The following is a 21,528-nucleotide window of genomic DNA, read 5'->3' as shown; positions in this document are numbered from 1 at the left end:
AATAACATTACATTTTATATTGAATTGAATTTTTTTAATAACCTTGTCTATAACGCCGTTATGACGTACAAAAGTAAGCATAAGATTACATAAGATACATTTATTTATAAATTTATTATTTATTTAAGTTTAGAAATATACAAATTTAAAAAAAAATTGAAACATATTTAACATAATAATGAATTATTTCTTTATATAATAATAATTCTGTTTATTAGATTTATTCAGTACGGTTCGCAGTATTACATTAATATAATAGTGTACACCTAAACATTAAAAAATTATCCGATTGACAGATTTTCCATTCAATCTTATTTTATTTATTTATTTACGAATTTCGTTTTCAGTTAATTTTCATACAACTGTAATATTCTTCGTAGGTATAGCATTATTTCGAAACATATCCTGTTGTAGAGGAAAACCATCAATAATATACTCGTACTTATAAACTGTGATCAGATCACGTGCGTAGAAAACAAAATAGACTTCGATTATAATTACTACAACTTGAATTTAAGTAGGCAATATTATTAATTAATTTCTATTTTATTGTGCACTTTAGTTTTTAATTTCAATTGCATTGTTTATACGTCCATCAACGAATTCATCTGGACGTGACGGAAATCACGAATGAAAGAAAAATGAATTCGTCGTATAATTAAAACGAAAGCAATATTTTATACCTACACTTCAGCACAATATTGCTCCTTTTGTGTGCTATTAAATATATTAATACGAAAATAAATTTATACCGAAATTCATTCGAACGACATTTGTTAAGAAACAGTGTAAAAGGAACTAATGTAGTGTACAATAATTCGTTTTTTAATATCACGATTCTTGTATTTGATAAAAATTCAAATTGGTACGTTCGTCGGGCTGTTATAATATGGCACACAGTATTAATAATATATGTAATATGCATGGACATAATAATATAAACGTAATATACATAAAATTATTTATTCGTTATAGTTGTTAATTGTTATGGCTGTGATTTGTGATTGTTGTCTTGTTGTAGTGCTACGACGAGTGTCGTATAAAATTCCGAGTTAACTGCGGACTCGATGTAAAACAAGCATAATAATATAAACACCGCACACAACACATTATTGTAACGCCTATGCCGATAAGGATAACAATATAAAAAATACAATGTATAACAACACTCATCCTCATATAATAATTGTTATAAGCTAAAAAAAAAAAGTATTGTACTTAATGTCGACCGTCGATTCGATTATGACGGTTTTTATAAACATACGATTTAAATGTGTCGCATAAGGACGTTTGACATTGTTTCCTGACAGCTCAAAGAAAATTACGCATACCTACTATATAGGCATTTATAGAGCGAAACGAAATTGTGTATTTGCATACATATGGTCTAAAAATATGTATTTTCTGTTTTTAAAAAAATGATTACAAGTGGTTTTGTATGATGATATGAATCATAGATTTCACTAGTGGATTTTTTTTTTTTTGGGGGGGAGGGAGTTTGGTGGCTGAAGCATCCGCCGTTACACGTATTGAGCTTTTTTTTTATTACTTTACTTGAATTTTAGGTATCACGTAGAACTAAACGTATTAATTGTAAGCAGCTATTACCAAAAATTAAATTAAATTTGTTTTCACCCCCCCCCCCTCCACCATACAAAATTTCTAGTTCCTACACCGGTGTTTTTTGTTATGAATATTAACACAAATACTAAATTATTAAATATATTGCATATCGCATATAGATTGCAGTTTCCAAAAGAACAAACAATACGAATTTTATTCTTATCACATTGTAATCCTTAATATTCCTTAAGTATTATTATAATATCTTCTTAAAATTCTATATTTAGGCCCAAAAATAACTGATATTGTCTGCATGGTATTTCAATAGTTACCTATCTGTATCAATTAGGCAGTTTATGTTCAATTGAATATATTAATAACTCAATATGTTTTTAGTTTATTTTTCAATGATTTTTATGTATAATAGGTATGTTAATAACAATAGTTTTTTGACAATTTCGATTAATTACGTATATCTGATGCATTGATTTTCGTACTTTTCATTACAACATTATCTTTCCGACTCGTTCGTGTTTTAACTATAAATACTAAATAGATGATTTTTGAATGATTGATTGGGAGATAATATTTTTATCCCGTTATATTCTACGAGGAATACGCATCATCTAGTAAGATTAATGTCATAGACCACATTTCCTGTCCGAAGTTTTCATTCGGATTTTGTTTAAAAATAGATTTTCGGGTGGAAACATTCTCCCACCGCAGAGGACAGTGCACTGCACACGCCGTCCCAACCGAAACGCTATATTCGCAGTCTGAACGTGTGATTGCTGCAGCCTAGACGTATTGGGAAACTCGCATTTTCTTTTTATCATAATTTTTTCATTTACTTGCAAGTTCGTCTCATTTTAGACGCTATCGTTTAATTGTTTATTTCGTTTTAAAAAATTATAACTCGAAAACCAAATTAACATGGCAGACGTAGAATACCAGTTCACAACCACCGAGAGAAAAGTCAGGAAAAGCAAAAAAACTACTTCGTCAAATAAGAGGAGAGAGAGCAATGATCAGGGCGAAGTTACCATCACTGAACTGGATAAAGAAAACGTGTATCCATCGGAAAATGGTCACGATGACAAGAGGTATTTTCCGAAAGCCCCTTAATTTTTTTTTTTAAAAAATCAACAATTATAATTTTATCTAATGTTATCATTTGATTTGCCCAACTAAAAACGTTACTCAGTAAATGTATGCTTTTATTACATTTTCGTAAAAATGTTTAATGGTTACGTATATTTTTTTATCATCGCATGTCAACACTGTTATTTTTTACGTGTGATCGGAAAATACCTCTTGTCTGACAAATATATTATTGGTAAGAAAAACTATTGATACATTATTGTTATTATAACATTAAATTCATTATTATACAAACGTATGATTTATTAAATTTTAAACCTGCAATTTGCGTTAGTAACATTGTGACATGGTAATGAAACTTATTCACGGTCGCGAAAAATTATGAATCTGTCCCAGTTATAATAGTTAAAATAACGGCTAAATGGTAATATTTACACGATATAAATCTGAACAAAAATTGTCATATTATATACTATTGTGACGAAACACAACAAATCAAGTAAATGTAGGTGTAATTAATAATAATTAATTGATGTGTTAGTACTAAACATACAAGTGAAATTGTAAATAATATCTGTAAGAAGTAGTCAGTGATTATATTATGTTAATACTATAATATATTATTAATTACTAATTAGTGATAATATTTAACATTTACAATTAAATTATTAAGCCCATACACTTATGACTTATCCATCCCTTTTTCTTTAAACCAGTTTAGGTTAATTATGTATAATTAATAAAAAAACACCTAATAAAATTAGTTTTATGTGCGTTTAGCAAAAAAAAATTAATTCTGTTACTTCATTGATTTAAAAGTGTACGTTGAATTATTTATGTATAATTTATATTCAAGGTGTTGATAGTATTATACTATCATGTTAAGGTTTTTTTTTTAAATTTAATAATTAATATCCACCCAAACGTCACGTTACATACGGTTAGGTAAGTACGTGGTCTTTCCCAAATATCATGTATCTCTATCATACAGCTTGCTTAAAGATTTGAATATTAAAATATAATAGGTAATTTTTGTAATAATTACGATTTACACCTTACTGCGTGATTTTCATTTTAATTCAAGTAACTAAAAATTATCTCTGAACAGCTGGAATTAAGTATTTATCAAAGAAAAAGATAAAATTTGAAATATATCTACCGATTTTCTCTGCCATTGTTCGAACTATTGTGTATATACGATTAGCAGTTTCAGAACAAAATCACATATTGATTAAAATATTATTTTTTTCATTTTACTAGTTTTAGCCAGGTAGATAACATATCAATAAAATATTACATACCTAAATTACTTATTATTGTTTAATTGAACAAGGTCGCTCTCGACAGATGTATATTTATATTTTATTTTAAGTGTATAAAAATTAGTTTTCAATTTACATTTTTCATTGATATTTTAATATAAAAATGATTGTTATTTATTTTTTAGGAAGGTAATTACTTCTTAGCTTACTATGATTAATCTATTAGGTCAGGACTATTTTTGTCATAAATTAGTATGTGACAACTATTAAATATTAGCACTCCAATTTTGAAAAAACGAGTAGCATATAATTAATGTAATTATCGTTGGCTCGTGGTGTAGTCATAATTTTTTTTTTATGTCAAGTTATAAACACGCTCAGTTAGACAGATTTACAAATGGCTTCAAACGACACAAACAATATTATTATCGTTTACTTTTTATGAGGACTTCTATCGCAGTTAATTATAATTACATATTATAATACGTTATACCTATCTGGTAATTAATAAAAACGCCATATGTTCATAGTTATGAAGAAAATAACAATTTATTGATTATTTTTTATGATGTCACACGTATATTATTATAAAACGTGTAGTTAAAATTATTCTTATAAATTATTCATTAGTTTTAGTGAAAAATAAAGCTTTGGATTCCGGCAATTAAATATGCTTTCGATATTAATAAATTACTGAGTTTTTTCAACAGTATTGTATTAATCCCATTTTATGTTTGCGTGTTCGACGTCTATATTAAAAGGTTATTCACTCCTGTTGTACAAGGCAGTAGAAAAACAAGTGGAAAGTATACATATACGTTTTTCTTCACATTTTTCTTCTCATTTATTATATATATACGCTCTCCGTAAAATATAAAATGGTTTCGGTCCATGAATTTCATATTCAAATTAGACTGCGGTGCATTAAACGGTGCATAGGAATTAGCTATTAATATTCTGCATGATCGTAAAAAAAAAGTAAAAACGCAAAACACAATACAACAGAACTTCTCAACTAAAAGAATTAAAATCAGAACAATATCTGAGATGCATAGAAAATTTTCTGTATCCATTACCGATTATTTTTAACAATATTTTTATGATAGACACATATTATTATTTAAGACTCGATCGTAGACATGTAACAGTAAAGGTCGAATAAATGTGGTTAAATACTGATAAGCAACATGTTGCAATTTCCAGTAAAAACTTTCTTGCACTCAAATCCATTTAAAAACTAAAAAAATTAAAACTGCAAAAAATGGTAGGTACTATAATATAATATTATAAAGCGTCATGTAAGCTATAGATATGCATTGAATCGCAGTATTGTATAAAAATTAATATGAACAAAGATAAGTTTTTTTCATCCTAAAAATCTACGAATCTTTAGTAAGACAATTAGGTAGGTATTTTAAATTTTGAATGAAACAAAGAATGAATGGCTGTACATGGATGGTTTTTGCGGTAAAAAGTTTAATGTTCTACCTCTATAAAATGCAAGTTGTTCACAAATAGGACAAGGTCACAAGTAATTATTTGAATTTTTCGAGTAATTTTCAAGAAAAACGTTAAAATTATCGAATTTTTAAACAAGATTTTGATTATTTGTGATGGAAAAGATACACAATATAGACATTTTTGCATGAAGTTTAAATATTTATCATTTTATAATGAACATGTTAATACTTGATCACATATCCTTTGTGTATTGGGCCCTTTTTTTAAATACTCAATTATTCCACATAATATTTGTAATACAAATTAATAGAATTTATATGGCATTATTCCAGGGTTTATTATCTTTCTGAACTAAAAAAAAAAAAAGAGAAACATAATCAAAACGTTAATAAACTATTTCTGATTGTGTCTTGCGATATTATTTTTGATATTGGAAACCTCATAACATTTAAAAAAAAATTGATAGGTATTGCATTTACATGGATTCATTTTTAATTCATAATATACTACCCACCTAACCAATACCAATAAATAAATGAATATAAAAAATTAAATATATTTTATAAACCATAGTATAATGATGAAAAAATGTTTTCATAAATAGTGTTAATCAAATGAAATAATATTATGAGAAAGGATATATTTCCATATTATTCAGTCTAATGGTATAGGACACTCATTGAGAGTCGTTGAGAGTGGTCAGAATGTCTTTAGATTTAGATTTATGGTACCCATCACATTCGGCTCATGACAACATAGGTTATTTTGAAGTTTTTATAAAAAATAAAAACTGATACTTTGAACTCCACGACCTCGTTGATATTGGCCCCTTTGAATTAAAAGGTCAAAATATACGACTAATGTACGAGTGATACTACGATCGCGTGAAAAGACAACGTTTTATGCGGGCGTGGTGCCTATAGGTATTTATTTGTTGGTTTATTATTTTTTTAGCAAACTCTGACATTTTCTAAAAAGTTCTAAAAAAAGAATTGAAAGTTTGACGACTTTATTAGCTTCAATTTAAAGTTGCCGAAAATTTGGGGCGAAATCGACAAAACCAATAAACTGAACAACATTATACCCTCCGCGATGGTCGTACATATTGCTCTAAAAGACCTTAGAGTCCAATTATAGTTTTTGTTAAAAAAATAAAAATAAACATGATGGATGTTTGGTAATTGGGCGAGTAACTCGAATAATATTTTCAATGCACTTGGGCGAATTCCGTTACATTTAATCCCCAATACAGTATTATTAATCATACAAGCATTTAGGTCTACTACACACCAGTAATTCGTTAAACAATAAAAGGACAATAATTAATATCCGTGTTGAGCATTATGCTGTTATGTACTAGACCGTTGAATCATTGTGTGTTTGATAAAATACATATTATTGTTTTACGGAACCGTTCGTTTTTAAAAGTTCACTTTTGCAACTGATATTGGTGCTTATGAAATAAAATACGTTTTTACATGATTATTGATCTACGTATATTGTGGTGTTTATGGGAATGAAAAAAATAAACGAAATTTGCATTAGTTGATTCGATATCAGATAATATAATATATTATAATAATAAATCCAGTTGTCACAGTCATTGTATATATTTTTATATCATCGTTTGTAAATTTTTTTTTCCCAAACGATATTTATTGGTTTTTTTTTGTTTTGTTTTAGCTAATTTTCAGTGGAGAATACACCAAGGCTATGAACAAGGACTGGCATTCCGGTCACTTCTGTTGCTGGCAATGTGACGAATCGTTAACAGGACAGAGATATGTGCTCAGAGACGATCATCCATATTGCATCAAATGCTACGAATCTGTGTTCGCCAACCCGTGCGACGAATGCGACAAGACCATCGGAATCGACTCTAAAGTACGTCCATCGACCGAACTGGTTCATATTTCATAATGTCCGAACCTTTAGGTCCCGAATTTCGGACTGATATATCAATACAGTAGCCAGGATTTTTCTTCGGAGGAGGGGGGCTGATAACTTTTACACATTGAATACGTACTAGCACAGATAGATAGCTGTAAAGTGTTAATACTTATATTATAAATATTTTAAATACAATTAATTAAGACTTTTTGAGCGACGATCATAGACCATAGACGAACATTTCGGCGGTGCTGCAACCCCCTCAGCCTCCTCCCCGGCTACGCACCTACGGTATATTATCTATATACCTGTTTATAATCTATAGCCCATATACCATAATATCCCGTAACGATAGAATATTTTACTTATCTATAACTGTATTTTTCTCAGGATTTGTCGTACAAGGATAAACATTGGCACGAAGCTTGTTTCTTGTGCAGCAAATGTCGCGTGTCGTTGGTGGACAAACAGTTTGGATCAAAAGTGGAAAAAATCTATTGCGGAAATTGCTACGACACTCAATTTGCTGCTAGATGCGACGGCTGTGGAGATATATTCCGCGCAGGTAAATTTTTTATGTTCCCTACTAAGACGTGGATATTTCCAAGACAAATAATACATGTCGCGTTGGTGCCTAGTCATACGTAAAAAAAAATTCGTTCGCATAAGTAACGTATTACTAGATATTTTTCCATCTGCGATAAAAATTGAGGAATCATAGCGGATATAGGGTACCTATATAGTGATGTGAAAAAAATATCTATATAGTAGCATTTTGTTAGGAATTTAATACAATTTCTTTTACTGTTGATTTTCGTTTCTATGGTAGTATAGATACACAAAGCGTTACGAAAATGGGTTAGAAAAAAAAAATGTTTGTTATAACGTATCATCGCTGAAGACGATGTACAATTTGAATGTTGAACTACAATAATAATGAAAAATATTTTAAAGTTAATATTTATAGAACAATAATGCGCACGGGCTTTACTAAATCGACGGTTCAAAATCGTTTTAGCAAATTACGATAATATGCAATATCGCAGTATTCCGTCACATTTTTCATTCCAAATATTTAGTCGGAATTTAAGCGGTTTTTCGTACACGTGATGATATGGTGATTTAGTTGTAGTCTGGTATCCATAGCTTATAGTTATTAATATCCATTAGGTATATGACTCCTTGGCGGATAAACTTGATGAAACGGCGATGCCTGCAAGATATTTTCGTATACGCCGTCGTGTTTTTCAAGGCACAGTATATATCATATAACATTATAATATACAATATGATTTGTACATGACATGATTCATAAAACATCTTATCCAACTTGCCTCGTTAATTATCGTTAACAACACAAAGTATTTTATTGATCGAGTTGATAGTATTATTTTAATCCGTTAGCCCCCATTAAATGTTTTTCCAAAATATGGTCGCACATTTTTCGCAGAAATCGTGTAGCTTAAGATTTCTATATAGGACCTTATACGAACGTTGAGTTAGTCTATCGCGACTTTCGTTGGCATGGTAACCACGTCATTAATACTGCATAATGTTACATCGGTTGTTTTTTTTTTTTTAGTCGATGATGTTTCTCACCATAATAATAACTACCTATATTTTATTAGTAATCTCTGATATTATCATATTATTGTCTCATTGCCATTAATCCATATTTATTGTTATTTCAATACGTTGCACCATGATAGACAACTACACTATAATATTATACATTTATAGAAAATCTAGTGTGGTAATCGTCTGCGGCTCAAATATGGTGATTACCGTTTTAGAAACCTATCCACTTGGACATAATGATATGTCTAATTCGATTGGGGGATTTATGAAAATTCACGGCTATATGTACGCATTTATAGTCTGCAGATCAATATTGTGCGTTCGATTATATTTTGTTAGACTCATTATACACCGCATAATGTAGAAACCTGCAGGAACTTGACGTGTTCTACGGTGTTTGAACACCACCTGTGTGTGTGTTTTTCATCGACCGCTGCTTTTTTTATTCTATAGACGTGATGCGTGGCGTAATAATTGTCACTTAAGCGTTTAAAAAAAATTAAAATATTCCGGGGGGAAGTGACCGGCCGACGTCATATACCTAAAATTATGAAGAAATACCCTTTAAAGAGTGGATCTAACTATTTAATTTTTTAAGTTATGGGCATTAATTTTTTTTATCAAAACCAAACCTAGCTATCACATATTTTTTATGTATCTTCAAAACTATTCAACATTTTGGCTTAATTTTTTTTTTTTATCTTAAAGCTATTGAAATTTTTTATCAACCAACATACGCAATTAAACCAGAAAACTGAAAATTATTTTTATTAATTCGAAAAAGTAATTATTTTTTATCAAAAATTAATATTTTTAAAAGAAAATCGCGTATAACTCCAAAAAAATTAGTATTTACCATGGGTTTTTTGCTTATTGTATTATTCTACTGAATAATACTTAGAATAATTTAAAAGTTTGGTTTTCATATCTTCTATAATTGCAGAATTATACGCTGTCGTTACAATCTTGATTTTCTTAGAATCGAGTATCGGTCGGTAATTGGTCGTTAATCTTTTAATTTTATTTGTTATAATAGACGTGTACTGCAGCGAATAATTCTGCGAAAACCAAACTTTTAATTTATTCTAAGTATTATTCAGTAGAATAATACAATAAGTAAAAAACCTATAGTAAATACTAAATTTTTTGGAGTTATACGCGGTTTACTTTTAAAAATATTTATTTTTGATAAAAATTAATAAAAATTAATAAAAATAATTTGCACATTTCTAGTTTAATTGCGTATGTTAGTTGATAGAACACTTAAATAGCTTTAAGATAAAAAAAAATTACGTCAAAATGTTGAATAGATACATAAAAAAAATGTGTGATAGGTTTTGATAAAATAAAAGTTAACTGCCCATAACTTAAAAAATAAAAAAAGTTAGACCCACTCTATAAAGGGTATTTCTTCACCATTTTGGGTATACTTTCATATGACGTCGGCCGGTCACTTCCCCCGGAACACATTGTATAATATAGTGTTCAGCACATGCCTAGCTGATATGCCTTTCAACACTTTCTCTCCGTATACATCGAATTCGTGTAAGTATAATTATAATTTTATGTCGTGCCACCGGTGCAGTGGGGACTTTTTACAATGCCAAGCACACCACGAATTAAAATCCAAAGTTTTTCCAACGATGTGAACCCTTTTGGACATCCTACACGGCGAGACGACGGTAATGCGCCAACAGAAAATCGTTTAAAAAAATAAAACTCGCACGTGGGAGCTGCGCTCGTCGACGTTCTTCGATCTGCATGTGGTGTTGCGAGAGTGAAATATAATACAAGTCGGCTGCACTGTTTGTTGATTAAAAAAAATAAAAAAACAACACCATTCTTATAAGTATTATAATATATATGCGATATAATGGTGCAGGTGACATCATCGTCTGATATTAATGCTGCATCATTATCGTTTTATGCGTTTTCTTCTCTCAATAAGTCCCGCGTACAAGGTCGAAATGATAAGTCCACGCGCGGTTTGACGTCCGTCGTAGGTACATAACAATAATACGTATACCAATATACTTATACCGTTGTTGCGATGATCACGGGTGACATTCCCGCACATCGTACAATATGTATACTCAAGACAACTTGATTATTAATTAAGCATACCATATATAAGTACTGTTTCCATCGATCCAGCTATATACCTACATCTAGCAAAGTTCAACAACGTGTTAAGTTTAATTTCGAGATAAAGTCATATTGCTATATCATTATCTTATTTATAAAATATTTCCCGACGAAGAAGACGTGTATTGCGTTTACGTTGTCGGGTTGTCCATGATATCATAATATTACTCGTATATAGTCCGTATATATAGGTACTATACAGGTACTATTTAAATATTATTCGTCAGTTCAATATTTTACGAGTTTGATAATAATATGACATTACCTCGAAAATAATATCCTCGTCTTCAGACTTGGCGATGGGCGTTTAAACTCCAATACAATATCAACCCAGATGCCACAATGTTGATTTTGCGTAGTGGAATTTTGCTATAACGCCCGTTGGACAGAAGGAGGCAGTACCTATATGCATTATAATTTACGGGTATCACGTCCTACGGGTCGTTCGCGACATATTGTTATAATATATAATATAGTCTACCATGATGGATGGTAACCGATTTCTGGTAATGCGTTATATAGGTAGAACCGCCTCTAATTATGTCAACCACGGTTCCTGGTTCCGACGCATACGAACTTTTATCCTTTATGGGTTTTTGATCGCTCCTCCCCCCTCACCCCTCTCCGCCACGCGATCGAAAACGATATCCGATGATGGCAATATCAATAACATTATTATAACACAATAATAATAATATCATTATCTTCGTACGATGGCCGGAGGTGTAGTGTTAGTATTATACTTACACCGTGGGCAGGTCGGAAAGGTCACCCGGTGTCCCGGCGGTGGCGGTGGGGCGCGCGCGCTCGAGGGGGGGATAGATAGGTACACCAAGTAGGTATATTATCACGTCCGGACTCGGTGCCCGTCGTCGTTTGTCACGCGCTTTTGGTTCAGTACCAGTGCAAACATGTCCGTGGACGTAATGACCAGCAAGTTCGGTAACATCACGCTGAAGACCAGCACGCCCAAAAAGGATCCGGGCGACGACGACGTGGCCATCCTGTCGTCATTTCTACCGGAATACCTGATGAGCCCCGCGGCCATAACCAAGAACAAGGCGTTCGAATGTTCGATGAAACGGGACTGCAGACTGGGAGACCCCAAAGCCACCCCTCCAGGTAGAAACCGTTAAACGTACTCGTTCGAATACTATATGATATTAACAACCCTGCACGGCGCCGCCACCCCGTCGTCGTATGATCTCGGCGACCCATCGTATCATGAGTCTCCTTTTTTTATTCTTTCATTTTTTAAATAATCGTTTTTATTATTTTAAAAAAATTGTCTCGACGTTCAAAGCGTGTTATTCGTTACTCGGGTACTTAAATCGGTATGCAGTTCGAGAAACCCGCAACGTTAGACTGCGTAGTGGATACAGGATTATCGGCTCTCGAATTCTCAGTCTCAGACGATAAATGGTTTTTTATTTGGCCATCGATTTTGTGTGCTGTTTACTGCGTGGAAAATAAATGTATACTCTTACCAGTTACGGCGATGACACACAATATTATGTTATACAGTCTAAAATGAAATTTATTTTTGTGTCTTATTATAATAATAATATTATGACGTATGAAAATCACCATATATGGTGATTATAATAATCTTAACCATCTTTTTTCCTTACACATGATCGGGTACCTAATTACATTTTATAATATATGGATATAATGGTATTTATATAGTTAGTACACTTCTCATTAAGTTTACAATAAATACTTAAAACGTTCACCGAACGTAAAATACGTTCACTAACACTTGTGCTTTTCTTCAAATTATCTAAACTTTAATATGCATATTTATTTAAATGTGAGGAATCAACTTGTGAATTCTGTGGTATATGTGTTCATTCTAATTCATGTACTGCGTAGTATGATTTATTTTCATACTCAAAATTACCAAGATATTTTATAGTGACATACTATGGATTCTATAGAGTAGGTACTGAAGGAGCAGGGGTAACTCGTTAATTTGTGATGCACAAAGTTCACTTCTCAACATTTTAAATGCTTAGGTATAAATAGTTATTCATTGGATATTTCTTTTGATATCTATGTTAATATTTTAGGAATTAAATTCTACTAAACATAAGACATCGCATTTTGGGAAAATTGTAATAAAGGTATTTACAAAAAAAAAAAAAAATGTTCTAAATAGTAAAAAAAAAGGTACTGAAAAAATAAATATATAGTATAGGTCAAATAGACCACTCAGTACGAATATTTGTATACAATATTCATTAGGTAGGTAGGTCTGTATTATTAGGTACTAGCTTAAAATTGAGTTTTTATGACTATATTTATGCACAGGCAATTTCATAATCTACCATAGAATTACTGTTAGGAAATTAGATTTTTTTATTACTAAAAAAAACATGGAATGCCTGAAATGTTTAATGTGCCATTAAATAGTTGAAACTTATGACATTAGTTATAATTTTGGTAGGTATAATATATTTTTGTTTGTATTTAATAGGTAGTATTTCTAATAATTAATTATTATAAAATTAAAATTGACTTGCTAAAAAACAAACTAAAAAAACACTTTTTCACTAAATGTGAATTTCCTTACAATATAATCAGTCGTTTAATATTTATCGTGTAAAAAAAAAATACACTATTTTCGAGCGAGTAGATAATGTGATAATATGAAACGATTAGAATATTACACTACTGAATATTATCGTATGTTTACCCGAGTATTTTTATTGTTATTTTACTTACTATTTATTAATCAGAAATTATTTATATTTCGCGGTTGAAAATTTGGAATGTACTTACTGATTTTTGTTTTATCAAAATAACACTTTCTTTAAAAACGAAATGCGGTCGAAACCGCACCGAAAACTGTGATTTCAAATTTCGATAGCTTTGTGAAGATAAACCATTTCTCAGATTAATTTCGAGACGTTAATAGGTATAGGAGTGGCGATTTTCAACCGTGATCGCCTGAATTTCCTTTTAGATTCCAATCGTAAAACCTTGACGTGCAAATTTTCAATATCTCGGGACAACGGCGATTTGTTGGTCCCGTGGGCGTAATTTGCGTCCTTATACCATTGTCTCCGTTCGTACCTATACGACATATCCGTCGAAAAAACTAAACAATCGCAGCCACCATCATTATCGTACATATTATATCCGGGGGACAATAAATACACTTTACCAATCATTCCGCATGCCCGTACTTCGTTAAGCTCGCCAGACCGTATATAAGATATATATTTTTTTCAACGGCCTTGATCTGCATTTTAACATAAATCTAAGGTCGAGTTGGCGAAATTGGATCCCGTGGACGTTGCTAAAAGGAAATAACTAGTCTATGCGTACCTATTACGACTATGATAATTTACTGCAGATGTATATAAGTAATAACTATATAATATATTATTATATTGATCAGTTTATTATACTGAATGTTGTTGTATAGTTGCTGTTTTATTGTTATTACGTTTCTCTCACTCTCGTCGAAAAGACTCCTCGAAAATTAATAAGAAAAAAATTCACTACCTAGCCATATATGCTCAACGACCGCTCTAACCGTCGCGACCTTCCGCGGATCGCAACAATTATATTATTATTATGATAGAACACGCCCCCTATGCGCGACACTCGGCCACACGGTGTTGGCCGAGATGATATAATACTGCTGAAGAGTAGCATCGTTCGCGATTGTTTACCGCTGCTGTCGTGTTGAGTAACTGTGATTGCGACTGTCGATTGACGACGCGTTCGTGGGTTTAAATAATACCTACATCGTTTAGTCGACGACGGTCTGCAGGCGAATATATTATATTATACGGAGAGTAGTGAGAGCGAAGCAGCAGAAAGAAATAGATAAAAGTCACGCACTAGAGAAAGGCCTGCAGCAGAGAGGGGCTGGAGATGTGGTCGTTTTGACAGTCTTATAAATTCGATGTGCAAATCGATGACGAATTATTTGCCGAGTCCCAGACGAGTCCGTCTCGTGGTCGTCCCGCGGCACAGAAGACAACAAGTCGTGTGTTAATCGGCGAAATATGTAGGTAACTTAAAAAAAAATAACATCTCTATGGCCGTGGGACGACAATCGCATAACACACGCCGCACAGTTCATTTCACTCAGCGGGACCCGTGGGAGCGAAGGACCCGCGGAAGGAAGCATAATATTTTCGACAGCGCAAATCTAAGTCGTTTCCACATCCTATCTCGGTTTACCTACCACTGCGTGGGTAATCGTGAACGGCCGCGGTGATGCAGGTATACCACTATAGGTTCAGTGGGCGATTCTCGTTAAACGCTATCATAATAATATTGTACGGATTGATTTTTTTTTGCCGGTCGTCGAGCGCCGCAGAAAATATATTATAATAACAACATACAAAGTCTGCTGTGGCCTAAACGTGATTCATTCATATGTGGAGGGAGGGGAGGATCAATGATAAATAAAAACCTAGACAATAGTTATGTGTTATGCACAGACAAATATATTTTGATACAATATTTGACTGGTAATAAATAATAAAAATATTAGATCATTAAATCAAAATTTTCTTTAGTATTTAATTTTTTTTTTTAACGAGGAAAATTAAAAATTTCAAAATTTTTTTAAATCAGGCACCAATTCGGTTATAAAATTAAAAATGTCTGAAAAAAACATCACATAATAATAGGCATTATTCTGGGGAATCATAAGACTAATCATTTGTTTTAATCTAAATTAATATGAACATATAGTTTCTGAAAACTAACTGCATCAGTTTTCAAAAAGACAAATTTCATAAATACCTACTTGAAAATTCCCTTACGTAATTATATGTAGATTTTCAACCGATGTGGTCGGAATAATTTTTCAATGTATCGAATTTTTTTAACGCTTTAAAAACCTAATTTTCAAGTTGGGGTTAATACAGTAACTACACCTTCTGTATTTAATTCGTTGTAAATGTTAAATTAAATAAAGTAACACAAAAAAAATGTTAAATTCTACGGATGCGCGTAATTATTAGCAGTTCGTGTAACTAAAATTTGACAAATCGTTTTTATTTTATCGTCAATTATAATGTATTTATTATTATTTTTTTTATATAAATTCTCTGGTTCACATTTTGTTTCTATTAAATTAACATTTTTAAAAATACCTTGTTAAGAGGGGAATTTACTTATATTAACGGCATCAATATAATGGGACGCGACGCTGTTGAAAACAGGACAATATTCCATATTAAAAATGGAACTCATATGATTTAATCATTACAACACATAACATATACCAACACAATGCGTATATTTGTCACAATTATTAGATATAAAACGGATATGATAGCGTCGACGTTTTGTAATAATATTATTTCAGATTTTTTATTTATACTATATAATATTATGCATTTATTTTTTTTTTCAATATCTTCAGGAACGAAAAAGATGGAGTACAAGACTAGACAGTGGCACGAGAAATGTTTCAGCTGCGTTGTGTGCAAGTCGGCCATCGGCACCAAGAGCTTTATACCAAGAGAACAGGAAGTTTACTGCGCCACTTGCTACGAGGAAAAATTCTCGACCCGTTGCGTTAAGTGTGACAAGGTACAGTGTCGTACTATAACAAATTATATTGGAGCAAAGATTCAACTTTCGCTGAAATTATGCGACACGTGCCCGAAGACTCATTTTTGCACGTCACTCATATTATAATAATATGTTATATTAAAATTTCGAAAATCAGCGAAACCTCCCATAACGGGCACATCCCAATAGCGGGCACCTCTTAATAGTGGAAGTTTTATTGGGAACCAACCTACAAACTTTTTACAATTTGAACCCGCTGAATAGCAGACACCTCCAAATGGCGGACACTATTTCAGCGACTTGGAGTGTCCGGTACTTAGAGGTTTCACTGTTATATATTATGGTGTAAAACTTATTCTCTCTATATCTATAATCATACTATTGCGATGACCCGACTAATTTAATTTCGATCCGGTATCACAACAATCAGCCACTTAATAATTTTATATAATATTCAATGAATGACAATTTTTGAATACGTACTAATTTAATGTGTATAGATTTTCTTTTCATTACGGTCAATTCAGAAAAAAAATTTATGCGTGCAGAGGCGGTAGTGTGATGTATGTTCAACATGTATAGAGCGAGGAATGTAACCGATCTTACATTATGACTTAATGAGTTCTTGGGTGTTTTTCGACATTTTTTTTCCTATATTTATTTTTATTTTCGTTACCATCACAGCAGGTAGTTAACCTCCAAATTGTATCGGTGTAATACGATTGGCTATATTTGGCTATATTGGTACGATTGAGCTCGGATTGTTGATATAGCGAAGCATATATTATTATGTATTTTATACTTTTAAAAGTGAACGATTGTAAGCAAAAATGAAAGATACGTTGTCAAATTATGACGTGATCAACTTTTATTGATCTTGCTTTATAGCACAAAAATAAATTACAACAATATAGTTAGTTTACCCATTTATTCAGATTATTTCATAAAAATATATTACTGGCCACCATGATACCTATAGGTACAGTATTTTGAAAAAGAAACATCATACAAATGAATTGAATTCTTTTTCATTTTCGTCTTGTCATCGGTAGTCACTAGTCAGTAATCTGCTCTTACAATTTGGGTTGGTTGGGTAGTTTTTTCTGCGCTGTGGATTCCGTAAAGAGATACACAAATACCTAATATAACAACAAAATTGGTGGATAATGACCGTGGATTTTAAAAATGTAATTAAAATTGCCTATACAAAACCCCTTAAAAATCGGGCGTGTGTTATTATAAATCTTCACAATAATAATTTATCATAATATGTACATTATATTATACCCACATAATAGTATTATATAGCTAATCAACTGTTGTTTGTGTGTAACAGATTATCACTAGTGGCGGTGTGACATATAAAAACGAACCTTGGCACAGGGAATGCTTCACGTGTAGCCATTGCAGCACGTCGCTGGCTGGACAGCGTTTCACGTCCAGAGACGAAAAACCGTACTGTGGAGATTGTTTCGGAGAGTTGTTCGCCAAAAGATGCACTTCATGTGTAAAACCGATTACAGGTACGTCATCTGCAACAAAACTCGTGTCATGTAATAGGAGAATATGTTCCTGAGGAATATAAGAGAAACACAACATTGCCATAAATTATTTTATTACCCTACTCTCATTTTTATCACTAGAAAGTATTGAGTAATATATTATGATAAATTAGGACATAATGAGTTATAAATAATAAAATTCCTATACCTCAAATGGGTATAAAAATACCAAAAAAAAGTGTAGTTATACAAGCAATTATAGACGAAACAATATTACAATTAACTCTTCTATATATAATATCAAGTCGACAATATTTGTAGTTGTCTGCAGCCATGCGAAGATTATAAATGAAGATCGGGTCCTCGGTATTTATAAGAACTATAATTTATTGCTGGTCAAGATGTAAATACATTTAATATTATATACTGGTATTCAGTATTATTAACGAATAATCCCTGCACACACCATTTTAATATTTCCCAACTATGGTATAAATATTTTTAGGAAAACAATATAGTTGTCAAAATATTTGAAAAAGTTGCGTAAATAATAAGGAAATATTTTATTTATATTTTTTGGCCAAGAAGTTCACTTTTGAAAAATATTTTGTAAAAAACATTAACAAAACATTTTAATCATATTTTTTTTAAAAACATTTTCATGGAAACATTATAAAAATATTGTGTCAACATTTTTGTGCAATATTTTATTATTTTATGAGAATAAAATATTTATATAATATTATTAGTCAAATATTTATTATTCAAGCACTCCAAAATATTCACAAATGGTGTGTGGGATAAATTACACGCACTTGTTTTCAATAACTGACGGTAAGAACATTTTTAAAATTGTATTACTACTTACTCTGGATTAGTCACGGTTGGAGGGCAAAGCTCTTCATTATAAAACATAGGGTTCAGGCACCCATATGATTCGCTATTTGCGCCTAAATGGACACTTAACTTATTATACAGGGTGATTTTTTAAGCATGTTTACTCCATTTTTCTCTTTAAGACCTAGTACATATTTTATTCAAATTCTGATTTTTAGAATTTGCAAGTATGTCCAAAGACCATATTTTCCAATTTCTGATATTTTTTTGTGACACTTAAGGACCGTATATCCTAATGCGGCGATACAAACTTATATTTTTCAAAAGAAAAATGAGAAATTTATAGGAAAAAACCATAATACAATATTATACTATATTTACCAAGTCTAACGCGAGTTCTGTCCCGCAGGAATCGGCGGCACTAGATTCATCTCGTTCGAGGATCGCCACTGGCACAACGATTGTTTCATCTGCGCCGCCTGCAAGACCTCACTGGTCGGCAGGGGCTTCATCACCGACGCCGAAGACATCATTTGCCCGGAATGCGCCAAGCAGAAGCTCATGTAAACACGGCTCCGCACATAATCCACACGACCACCTGAAACCCCGCACTCCATCGTATCACTATATAATATAATACGTTAATATGTTTTATCAACGCCGTCTTAACGTCACTATAAATTATTATAATAATAATAATAATAATATACATACATAAATGCAATTCACACATTAGATAAAGAAAATATGAACTTGTACTGTCGACGTCAGAGACCTGTCGCCTTTTTTATGGCTTACGCGAGGCAATACCCTTCATCACCATACAGAGGCAACGCAGTGACGGCAATATTCGTTTGTCCGTCAAATATTATAATATTAATTTTGTGTCCAAGATCCGGCACCGGATCCGAGTTGTTTATTTATTTGTTTTTATTTATTCGTACGTTTTTCATGTATTGACACGTGTGCCTTAACGTATCTAATGTATATCACTATAATATAGAAATGTATTAGATATTGATAAATATAATATATATATTGATGTAAACCCACATAATATTAATAGATAGATTTATATTTATTTATATATTATAAAACTAACAAAACAATATTATTATTATTATGCGTAGATCAAAAGGTACTAAATACTTAAAATTGTTTAAAAAAAAAAAATAATAATAATAACAATAGGTAATAAAACTTATGTAGTTCACTAACCCTGAGTTTGAATATTATAACTATAACTATATACATTTATATACCTAAATTATATTTGTTTAAATGTAATTTTGATTAAGTTATACACTAGTATTTAAGTTACATAACCACCCTCGTTAATTTATTACTCAAAAGTATTATTATGATTTTTTTTGTGATTAACTAGTCAGGTCTTGTTATTAAAATGTTATTATAAATATTATATACTATTATGTATAATATATTATATAATAACAACCTTATGTTTTTCTCCCTTTAGGTACATACCTACTGTAAACTTGTGGCCTTATCTATACCGTCCCCATCCCCGAAGTCCTTCATTACAATATTATCTATTTTTATCTTATATTAGATGCTAGAAGCTAGAATATTATGCGAGGCATATTTTACAGTGAATTATATCGCTTAATATTATTACGTTTTTATTGTCAATATAAAAATCGAGCACAGTGCTGTGAAACGTTTCACCTTATACATTTTAATCATAAATTAAATAAGGTGGGCTAGTAAATGTATACCTTACACATATACATAGATATAATATATTATATAATATAGAATTATATTATATAGGTAGGTAATGTGTAATCGATTTAACTAACCCAAAACTCGGCTAACCGAATTCTCGAAATCTGTTTCGACTCATACTCTTAACACATACAATTTACTATTATAATAATTATTATTATTTGTACACGATATTATCTGTGTTAAATATATCGTATGTAGTATATTTATTTTAGTAATTAAAATTATATTGGTGTTAATTGTCGAATATTTTTATCGTAGTCATTTTTATAATAATACAAATACTATAACTATAGAAGTTATTACAGTTGAATCATTTTGGTGCTATGATAATAATAATAATAATATTAATAACAGTTATATTACAATACTGCTATCGCACACTAATCGCGTTGTTTTTAAAACAATTTAGTGTAGACTTAAGATATTATATTTATTTTTTTGGAAATGTATACATTGGAAAATTTTTAAAATCACATTTTATGAAAATATATTACCTATGTTATCTATTGTTGACTCACACAAATCTATTTTATTTTTTATTTTTTATGTGACGTTTTCAGGTTTCATCGTATTATTTCTAACGAATGTACATTTTGTTTGAGTAAATTAATATTATATATATTATATATATTTTAACATAAGCACACAAAACACTTACCTAACATTTTCAACTTATAAATTATTTATAATTATTTGTCTAAAATAAAATGCTCTGTTGGAATAAAGATTTTTTCATTTTAAAAATCGTTCCAAATGTAAATAGTATATTATTATGGTTTAAGGGGGTTGGAGCGTAATCAATTCTAAGGAGTAAAAATTAGGCATTTTATATTTATTTTTATCTAGGTCTTGTGTATGTGTTGAAAGTAAATGAACATTAGTGTACGTAATTC

At 31.0% G+C, this 21,528-nt stretch overlaps 1 protein-coding gene across 6 annotated transcripts in view; it reads left to right on the top strand.

The window, feature by feature from the left end:
- The window catches only part of LOC100160412 (four and a half LIM domains protein 2), a 113,081-nt gene extending 91,926 nt beyond the window's left edge, over window positions 1-21,155 (top strand). For 4 of the 6 annotated variants that reach the window (XM_001945095.5, XM_029487324.1, XM_029487323.1 and 1 more), the window contains exons 6-10: window positions 7,071-7,271; window positions 7,668-7,842; window positions 16,396-16,565; window positions 17,884-18,070; window positions 19,296-21,155. In XM_001945095.5, coding sequence (XP_001945130.2) covers window positions 7,071-7,271; window positions 7,668-7,842; window positions 16,396-16,565; window positions 17,884-18,070; window positions 19,296-19,453 — 891 coding nt within the window. In that variant the 3' untranslated portion in view covers window positions 19,454-21,155. Of the gene's footprint in view, window positions 1-2,321; window positions 2,667-7,070; window positions 7,272-7,667; window positions 7,843-11,855; window positions 12,123-16,395; window positions 16,566-17,883; window positions 18,071-19,295 lie in introns of those variants that run through there. The other 2 variants (XM_008190088.3, XM_029487325.1) reach the window with 2 other exon arrangements.
- The last annotated feature ends 373 nt before the right edge of the window (window positions 21,156-21,528 follow it).

The sequence above is a fragment of the Acyrthosiphon pisum genome, chromosome A1 (assembly GCF_005508785.2).
Source record: "Acyrthosiphon pisum isolate AL4f chromosome A1, pea_aphid_22Mar2018_4r6ur, whole genome shotgun sequence".
Taxonomy (NCBI): domain Eukaryota; kingdom Metazoa; phylum Arthropoda; class Insecta; order Hemiptera; family Aphididae; genus Acyrthosiphon; species Acyrthosiphon pisum.
Note: the sequence above shows the minus strand (reverse complement) of the source record. Positions and strands in the feature narration are given on the sequence as shown.